Genomic DNA, 10,675 nt, shown 5'->3' with positions numbered 1-10,675 from the left:
ATCCTTTCTAGAGAGTGCGCTCCAATAGAATAGGTGGCAAGACGTACTTAATATATAATAATCTGTAGATTAATAAATTAAAATGTCATTATCACACATTTTGAGAATCGAAATGACCCTTAATCATGTTCATTTCAAATATCAAATATGGCCTAAAGTTAACAGTTCTGCCAACAGGAATTGTGTCAGTGGTCATGCGAAGGGGTAAGGGTTGTAAAGGGAGTTTATGCCGCTGATCTTAGTTCATCTTTCTCAATCAAATCCTATATGACACTAAGCTGGGCCCCGACTAAGAGTTGCGATATACTGAAATCAAACTCGAATTGCATTTGATCTAAATAATGTGTAGTTAAGATGAATTTTTAATTAATATGAATGTTGATTAATCTCACTTTGAGTATGTATTGAATCCATCATACAGCCCCCTTTATTGCCTCAAACGCTTAATAATTCGCCCCCCTCTCCGCCGATAGAAACAGCCATCCCCTCCCCTTGGACCTTCCTCTATACGCAGCAAGGGTGACGTGATTGCTTGGAGAATATCTGGCAATACATGGAACAAAATGTAACCCCCCCCCCTCAAAAAAAAGATAAATAAAATAAAATAAAACAACATGAAAAAAAAATGAATAAATAAAATAAAAATTAAAAGATACTAGAAAAATTGCCTGTCAACATAGCTGCACAATCTTGTGTAATATATCAGTAAAATGCTCATCGTATGTCATTTTCCTTTTCAGACTAGATTTTTAAAGTTATCTCGGAAAATGTTCCGGTGAATTTGAGAAAGCTAATTATCATAACTTGATAGCTGGAGCCTATCCAACTTATTTAATTTGTAGACATTTTGTGTGACAATGTATATACATCATTTAAAATCTAAAATTGTTTGACATATTGTTATCTTGAATAAAACCTATTAAAAAGATATATCCCTCATTTTGTACTAGTTCCATTAGATATGAAGTGAAAATGTTTAACCATCAATATTTCACAGTATGCAGATCGACGGCAAAAGTAAAGTTGCTAATCGATCAGTGATCATTATGATAACTGAAGAAAACAAAAACGATGGGAAACATTAACTATGATTGCACAAAGTTTTAAGTAAGATTTGTGAGGTTTCCATAGTTTTAAATACATGAAATAGCTGTCAACATGTTAAATAGGTCATTTTTGCAATGGCGTATCTAGGGAAAAGAGGGCGGGCACGGCCAGTGCTTGCATTTTGCTCCTTCCAATATTCGACATGGAGGAATACTCCAATCCTCATATCGCGTTCTTATTTTTGTCTTCCTCACCCCTCCCATCTCTTCCCGTTTTTATTCTATTTTTTTTTTGAAATCTGGATCATTTCATTTTAATCCCCTTGACTCCTAACTGCCATATGGAAGATCATGTAAGTGGAGTCCATGGCACGCGCCCCTCTCTTCCTCCCGAGATACGCCACTGCATTTAGGAACCATACACACAAACCAAGACCTGACGGTCACACAAGAAGACACACATCATGTCGTGACCGTCATCGTGACTTATTCATTTAGTATGATCTTCAGTTGTAGACCAAAAGAAACCTCTTGTTGCATCACTTGCATGGCGCCCTCATGTCCAGGTCTGATGGTTTCACGGAGCCACTCCATGTCACGGAAATGCTTCCGATGTCCGAAGATCACACGTCGACAGGGACATCCTACGTCAGGTCCCTCCCTCCACGTCATGTACGGCATCTGTGTTTTCGGCGTCGACGTTCCCTTGAGTTGGTCTCGGACCTTGGCTGGTGGTCGGCGCGCTCGAGAAATGAACTACACGATGTCGCTTGAGGTCATATCGGGCTGAATGCGACCCCCTCTCACCGAGGATGAATCTTCGCTCCTCGGATATTGCTGATGAAAAAAAAAACGAAAATAAAATATAAATGTAGACGATCTTCGCTGGTATACATCGATTTTCGCCGAGTCATCCCCTAGTGAAAGTATGCCCAACAGTTACCACACAACCGCTCACAAAAAGTTTTGGTAAATATTGTGAACAATGCTCGTGGTATTATCCAACGTACGATCCGATCTTACAACATGTAGTGGTCATTGAATAATTTTCAGCCGTCGGGTCTTTGTGAAAATTGTTTTAAATTTATGTTTTTTTACTTCTATATGTCGCGTCCTCTCCCTCGGACTTTTGAACACATATCGCAAAAAAAATTTAAGAAAATTGTAGACCTATATCAGGTCTACAATGCCCTATCAAAATAAACTCAATGTCTTCATTGAATGATAGGGATAGTTTGTAGTTTTTTTAATGTATATATAATTTCTCATGTTTTATTATTCCCTTTCTTAGTAGCTCATGTGCATGATTGCGCGTGTGCGTGTGTTTTCTTTGTGAATGTAGATATACGTGCCGTACATTTTGTTAGTTATTTCATTCTCCCCTTCCTCACTCTTTCTTCTCTAGGCTCTCCTCTCCTGTCTCCACTTTCATCTTTTCGATGTACCTCCTAGTTCTGCCGTTTTTCTTAATTCTATTATTTAAACATCTGCCCTCTACACTTTCTTCTTTCCTATCTGTTCGCCTACATGATATGTATTCTTATGTATCTTTGCACTGTATATATGTTTCACAGGTGATCTATGTCTTACAAGCTGTGCTTTTTAATAGATCACCCAATTCTGCATTTTATTATTGTTAATTCATCGTTACTTCATTGATGACATGTGCAATGTTTAGTAGAATTGAAATAAACTTGAACTTGAACACGGGGTATTATACAGTTACACGTCAGTGACCTCTCTTTTTTATATTATACTTTCAAAACACAATAAATAATTGCACAATATAAGAGAGCACTGCAGATATATTAATGGAATAAATTCTCACTTTTATGAGTTGGCAGTGTATTTCGAGTTGACGTTTCGACATGTCTGAGTTGGTTAGCATCGAAGTTTTTGAGAAACTCGTTGTTGAGGCACTGTTTTATTGAATCACATTCCTTGCACGGTTCTGCTCGGTAGGGTTCTGGTTTGAATCTGATAAAGAGAAAACATGAAAACACAAATATCATTTCTCTCGACTACTGTAACTTTAAGAGGAAAGTGCACTAACACAAATAATGTTAGCCTTTTCTGAACTTCATACAGCGTTTCATGACTACACACATCTCGGAGAACACGTCTTGAAAGTGCACCTAATAACTCAAGTGAATAAAATAAAGAAAAAAATCACCCTCTCCTTAAAAAAAACATGCAACAATCACCGTTGGTGAAGTCGATGGACAAGCTATCACTTACGAGGCAAGCTGGATGTAGCTATCTTTCCGAAGCGAAACTGAGGATAAAGTTTAGTACATTTTAAGGTATATCTATCCTTGATAAAAGGATGACTGTTTGATTGTAAGATATTATTCTCTTTTCCTTTAAGTTTTACAAAATATGCCAATGTGACATTTCAATATGGGTTTGTGCTTGTTTGTGCTCTCATCATGGAAAAGAACGCCACCAGCACTGTGTGTTGGGAAATAATTATGATGTCCACTTTGACTGTAAAATGCTCCATTAATAATGACAGGTAATTTCAATGCGCCCACTCTTCCAATTAGTGTCGATTCATCCCCCTGCTCGACAGGTCCAAATGTTTATATCGTCACCTCCATCGGTTATCGATTGACTTTTCGTCCACCCCTCTCGAAGAATTTACTATTGTTTGATCTCCCTCCCCCCCCCCTCTCTCTCTCTCTCTCTCTCTCTCTCTGCTATCCACTGGAGCGAATCTCCTCGATATGAAAAGAAGATGAGGGGGGCAATAATACAATAGATAACCAGCTTTTGAAGATGAGATAAAAGCATGAAAGCGTAGACTGGTACCGGCGCTCGTTTATACGGCATGAAAGCGCGCTGTAATTAGCGTACAAACACAATCTCGTCAACAAAAGTGTGGGCAAACAGTCGGTTTGCGTTTATTTTCGCCCTTGTTCGATTGCGAGAAAATTAATAATATAGTAACTTCACTAGCTGTCCAATGATAACTGCCATGGTTACAAAACGTATAACTTTCACGAGCCAATCAGAATAAAGTATTTATGGGAATAAAATAGATGGCAGAATTACCATCATATCTTTTATACGACGGACCCCTAGGGGAAAAAACGGCAAAGACAACTAGATGTCAACCCATGAAATTTACGCGTTTCAAGATAACTTAATTCATTTCAATGGCAGCAACCACATAATTAAACACACAATTTCATGTTTTCAAGATCCGTTGTAGGCAAACATGACAAAGAGGCCATTGTCGATGTCCATAGTATATGCTAATTGGTCTCGTCTACGGGTTCAATGACATTTGCTCCGGCGACAATTGCTCCGATGGAAAATATGCACGTTAAGCCAAACATGAAATCTAATATCAAAAAATAAATAAACCCTAATCATTATGTTTACATAGTCCTGAACCCCAAGATCTATTACAATCCTAACTCTACCCCTATTCCCTCTGAGATATTAAAGGGATGGTCCGAGCTGAAAATATTTATATCTACATGTAAATAAATAGAGTAAAATTCACAAAGCAAATTGCTGAAAATTTCATCAAAATCGGATAACAAATAACGAAGTTATTGAATTTTAAATCTTATCAATATTTATTGAAAACAGATATATGCACATGGTCATGAATATTCATTAGGTGGGCTGATGATGTCACATCCCCACTTTCATTTTTCTTATGTTATTACATGAAATCATAAATGTTTCAATTTTTAATACATGTGTAAATGATGTGTCTCCATTATGATAAAATAAGTAGCAGCAATAAATAACTAATGCACTTAATCAGTTGTCAACCCAATTGTTTTAGTTCTTGGTAGAAAATTTTTGAATAAACCCAATTTCATATAATAAAATACAAAAGAACAAGTGGGGATATGACATCATCAGCCCACCTAATGAATATTCATAAAGACATGCCTAGAACTGTTTCACTGGAATAATGCAAATCTTTAAACTTCAATAACTTGTTATTTGTTATCTGACTTTGATCAAATTTTCAGTAATTTGCTCAATGAATATTACTCTATTTATTGATATATAAATATTTCCAACCTGGACCATCCCTTTAAGACCGGAGCAATTATCGCAGGAGCAAATGTCGTGTAATCCTGTCTGCGACGCTTCGATCCAGTCCCACCAATGAAACGGACCCCAGACCGATTAATGATATTATGCCATTCGAAATAAGTACGAATTATGAACAATTCGAAATTCAAACAAACTGGGAGCAATAATCATCGAGCGAGCGAAGCGCCCGAGCTACCATTGATCATGTTTATGGCCTTCCTCCGTATATGTGCATGATGTTGCAATATTCAGGTTGATTTATTTTAAAAGAAAAATCATTCATTTCAGAATTCATAAAAGTTGAAGATGAAGAACATAATTAAATCACACTTTCAAGAAGATGAGAGGAAGACATTTATTTTGGACTTTTTGTCTGAACTGTCTTTAATTCGAATTATCGCCTGGAATCAAGAAAGCACACAAACTATAAAGCAAATTAATCGGTAAATTATGACTTTGAAAATGACAACATCGTCCGTTTTGTTTTCCTTTTAAATTGGTTAATAATCGATAGTCCATTTTACTCTTTCAGGATTGACAGATAACCTTGATAACCATACACGAGAGAATATACCAAATTGTGAAACACGATAGTTGAGAAGTATGAAAAAGGGGCCTCGACATGTATTTCACCAAATCAACATCATCTGGTCATTGTTAGCACATGGGAATCCCATTTATTCTAATATAAAGTGGACTCTATTCACTGACTTAATTTTGCGAGAATGATAATAACAATTTCTATGTTGATATTATATGTACTTTCTTAAATCATACTTTCCTTTCAGCGCCGCTGATGGTTATCACTTTACAAACATTGCTTATAGCATGGATTTTTTTTCGCTTAATATAACGCAACTAAAGAAGTAATCTGTACATTGATTTTCCTCAGAAATCTGATCGGAAATATTTTAAAAGTCAACCCATTACATAAAATGTAATCTTTTCAATTTCTGTTCCAAGGTAAAAAAAATTCGTGCTGACTTATGGTTTATACATGTACTTTCCTCCCAACATCCAAGAAAATAGTGAACAAGAAAACATTATGTACACATTACTTACACATGTCAATAATATCATAAATGATTAATTTACTTGTTGCAATGTTGTAAAACGATGTCTATGAACAATTATTCAATTTAAAGGGGAATCCAACCCAAATAAAAACTTGATTTTATAAGGAAAAGAAAAATCAGACAAGTTGATCGGTGAAAGTTTGATCAATATTGGACAAACAACAAGAAAGTTATGAATTTTTAAAAGTTGTAAATATTGGTAATCACTATACCCATGGAGACTTCAAATTGGCCGCATATGGGATGTCATAGTGATGTAAGGCAAGGACTACTCTTCCATGTACTCCAATACATATTATGGCTAAAATGTCATTTTCCCCAAAAGTTTTATTTCAAATTATATTTTTCTTTCATGAGGACATAAGACAATATACTACCTGGGTTATATTTAGATTACTGCCCCAGGGGAATGGGTACTTAGGAGAAAACCACAAATCCCTGATAATAAAGTACATGGCCTATGGGAAAGTTGTCCTTGCCCCTTGTCATAATTTACTTACCCAGTTGCCAATTTGAAATGTACATAGTATTAGTGGTCTCAATTTTAAAGCAGCTATAACTTTCTTATTGCTTGTCCGATTTCTTTCAAACTTTCACCATTCTGTTTAATTTATTTTTCTCCTTCCCAACACAACATTTAATGGCCAAGGCTGGATTCCCCTTTAAATCACTAGTTATAACATCCATTTACTACTTACTACACATTACATAATTTAAAATGCAACAAGTTGCAAGTTATGAAACGTCTGTATATTACAACGTTGCTCCAAGAACATCAAACTTCATACTATACGACCGAGGAACATAATATTCATAAAATGATCTTACTGAATAACAAAAATAATAATAATAATAATAATAAAGTATCCATAAAAAACATAAACCGATCAGCATTGAAATAAAATGTAATCTCTGATGACATGTATGGAGGCGACTTGAGTGGGGTCAGAAATCGCAAAAAAATATATATAAATAAAAAATATATATTATACACTCAAAAGATTTTGTGGCCCACCCATTTGAAGTTGAATCATCAAATCGAGGTTTTAGACACTTTTAAAAACTATTTTCGAAGGCTCAAAGCTCGGTCGGAATGCTTCTCAAAACTGCATTATGCGCTCAGGTTATGATTCTGGAATATATACAACCTAGAGATGATCGGAGTCAAGTAATTACATAATTTTGTAAAAGGTTAGATATGAATTTGAACAAAATGGAATGTGTGAGTGTAGCAATTTGAAGGGGCCGCGCAGAAATCACAAAGGCGAAAAAGAGAAGAAAAAAAAGTAAATGAAGAAATGTCAGAATCTTTATATTATCAAAAGTATACGAAATGCACCAGAAGTGAAATGAAATTTGCTTAAAATTCCACAACTGTCTGGACATTGGTAATTACGCCCCTCGCACTTTTCTTAGATTTTACAGAACGTGATAAGGTTTAAACATTTGCTACTGCTGCTAATTAAATAAGGTCTTAAGTATTGGTTAATAATTTCGTTTTACTTAAAATTCCCAATTATAAATAGATTATGATTATGATCAAAGCAATGGCATGACCGTCAAGTTGGGTATGCATGCGATTTTTAATACTGAAAGTGGTAGTATATGACGTATACAGTGTTCTGCCTCAAGAATCTGATGGGTGCCACTATGCCACCCTTGGACAATTTTCTCTATTGACGTCATAAGCCACGCCCACGTTTTGATACCTTTTTTTTTTTTTTTATATCACGTTTGATTTGTTATAAAGATAAGGAAAACAGAAAGCTGTTTATTATCAAAAACGTCAATTTCTTATCACCTCTACCATTCAATTTCAGTGACATGGAAAGGGTAAACATATTTCATCATACCATGAAAATATCATGATATTTATAAAAATATTCTGAGAACGAAGATTATTTGTTTTTAAGAGTCTTTTATGAAAGTTCATGTTCGAGCGGAATGTCCCCCCCCCCCCCTCTCCTCCCCTCCGGATGCTGCATGCAGCAGTTGAATTATGGGTATTCTGGATGGGCACACAACATTCAGACAAAATATGAAGTATGAAGTAGGCCTTGTGAATTAATGTTTCAAATAATGTTTCCTGTTCATCACAATGGTATTGGATTGGCACGAATTCAATACATGACGAACAATGTGTTGATATAGAACGCAGATTATGATTGACAGGCGCGAGACGGTCCACATAATAATGCTTACATTATTGACATGGCCCTCACAAGGAGTGAATAATATGTGACCATTTGACCTCGGCATGTTGGTTTCCAATCTAAACTTGTCAAGAATAAAGTTCAAAGTGCTTTGCCACTGCCAATGGTGTACATGTAACGCAGATGCGATGGGTATAGGCGACCTGCATGTCATTTATGCAACAAAATATTCATTCATATTGCTAAGATGATGATTCATATATCTTTCAAAATGTGAAGAAATGATTCGCATAATAATGATGATGATATGATAATAATAATAATTGTAATAACAATAATAATAATTGTAATAATAATAATTGTAATAATGATGATAATAACAACAATAATAATAATGAAAAGTAGAGTGTAAAGGTGGATGATCAATTTTCTAATTACATGTACTAATATTGAACTTCTAAAATATATTCCCTTATAATAGCCTCCTTCAATTGCAACATAAGGTAAACACCCATCTCTTTACCAATATGTTTACAAATGGTGAATTGGTTTTAATACATTCTATTTCAAAGATTTTTCCTTTAACTGGATTTATCCAAATGGGCATCTTTAATTGGATAGATATATACATTGAAATTTTCGGGGAGTCTAAAAAATTGTAATCAAATCATCAATTAGTTGTTGTTGTTTTTTCTTCTTCAGAATTCACATCAAGTCTAAGGTCATAGTTCAAGTTAAGTTATGTTATGTTGTTCTTCTTCTTCCGTTGAGTACAGTCCTCTTTACAGAGTATAGTCGTACTTATTCGTACTTGTTTTGTTCATTAAAGTAACTAAAATAGAGGCGGCTAAATATCAAAGAGAACTTATGATCGATACGACTGTTTTCCTTATAAATGAATATAGGATTGATATCATTTTTCTGCATGACTATAAAACTGTAACAACGGCACTAGCACTTGCAATTGCATATTTTACTTTTGGCCTACCTTATTCTTTCTGCGTAATTTGAGGCATTGGCCGTTTTGGCCCTCCTCATCCCCGGCCGAGCTGGTTCGCTCCTTTGCAAACTCCAAAAAGTTGGAGGACAACTCTCCCTTCGACTCGGGATCAACTGCTTTTCTCTTTCCGACATGGCCATCGTTGATGCGGACACTGCCCACCGCCTCCCGCCGCTGTGCCACGGAGGTGGCTTACTCAGCCTGTTCGCTGCGAGCATGTACTCCCGGCTCCGCAAGAGGCGAGTTCTTCGGTCTCTCAAAGTCAATAGATCCATGTTCGAATCGTTCCCTCTCGTTATAAATCTACCAAAAATCCCAGCCTCTCACGTAAACATTAAGTGGAGTCGTCGTTGCCACATTTGTAAGGATTAATTCCATTAAAATCTTGGCAAGCAATACAAGCGGTGTGAGCCCTTGGGCACACACTGCACAACTTTCCTCGGTTGACGAAGTAAACACTTTGACAGTCGAATCCTCAATAGTGCATTGAGTTTGGTGGCGGTATTGTCTCCACTCCTGTGCCATCAAAAGCCTCTTGTGTGATGACACTGAGGTCGAAGCTTGCTTCAGATGACACCAAAGAATGATACCAATTAAATAACTGCCCGAGGGACATGCGTCGCAATTATAAAGACAACATTCCTACAAAGACATATCTCTCATGAGACAATGTGATCCAAATGTTGCTTTTTCTGGATAGCATAATTATGATCAATTCACTCGAGTGGTTCTATGTTGTTTCTGTGCCCTGCACGTTGTTTTTTTGTATCATGACAACACATTTCCTCTTCTCCTTCTGACATATAGCCTTAATTCAAATCGTTTTCACGTTTGCTCAAGTAAATGATGCAAAATGATAAAAATGCAATTACTAGGAGATGCAATGAATCACTGAAACAACATTTAGACGAATGCACGACAACATGAATTACTCATTAAAGTTTTACGTTGTCATGGTTGCGATGTGGGATTTGGCGCGAAAAGGAATAATATATCATCGAAACGGATTGAATAAAATACTGTCGCAGTTTCGAACAACTCTACGAGAATTGACCGGTGGCATTTCTCAATACAAAGCAGTTTGACCCTTGCGTGATCGGGGATCCATTTATGAGCATCGATCAGTATTGATTACATTTCATTAGATGATTCCTTTCAAAACCGCGGTCTCAGTTGACCACTGACATATGCCCAGTCACAACGGTCAAATCGAATCCACATCAACCAAATCTATTACATTATTACCAATAGTTTGTCATCGGTCGCCATTGTGCCGGTGTCGTTGGTGTGACCGTCACATTAGAGACGTCAGAGATTGGAATTTATTATGACTACATG

General features: G+C 36.2%; 1 protein-coding gene across 1 annotated transcript; it reads right to left on the bottom strand.

Moving 5' to 3' along the window:
* Positions 1–621: 621 nt before the first annotated feature.
* On the bottom strand, positions 622–10,453 carry LOC129261810 (uncharacterized). The gene is made up of 3 exons (XM_054899847.2): positions 9,326–10,453; positions 2,875–3,023; positions 622–1,883 (listed from the first exon to the last, which is right to left on the bottom strand). The coding sequence occupies exons 1-3, from the start codon at positions 9,610–9,612 to the stop codon at positions 1,696–1,698; spliced, it is 624 nt and encodes a 207-aa protein (XP_054755822.2). The 5' UTR covers positions 9,613–10,453; the 3' UTR covers positions 622–1,695.
* Positions 10,454–10,675: the final 222 nt, after the last annotated feature.

This window comes from Lytechinus pictus, chromosome 5 (assembly GCF_037042905.1).
Source record: "Lytechinus pictus isolate F3 Inbred chromosome 5, Lp3.0, whole genome shotgun sequence".
NCBI classification, from domain to species: Eukaryota; Metazoa; Echinodermata; class Echinoidea; order Temnopleuroida; family Toxopneustidae; genus Lytechinus; species Lytechinus pictus.
Note: the sequence above shows the minus strand (reverse complement) of the source record. Positions and strands in the feature narration are given on the sequence as shown.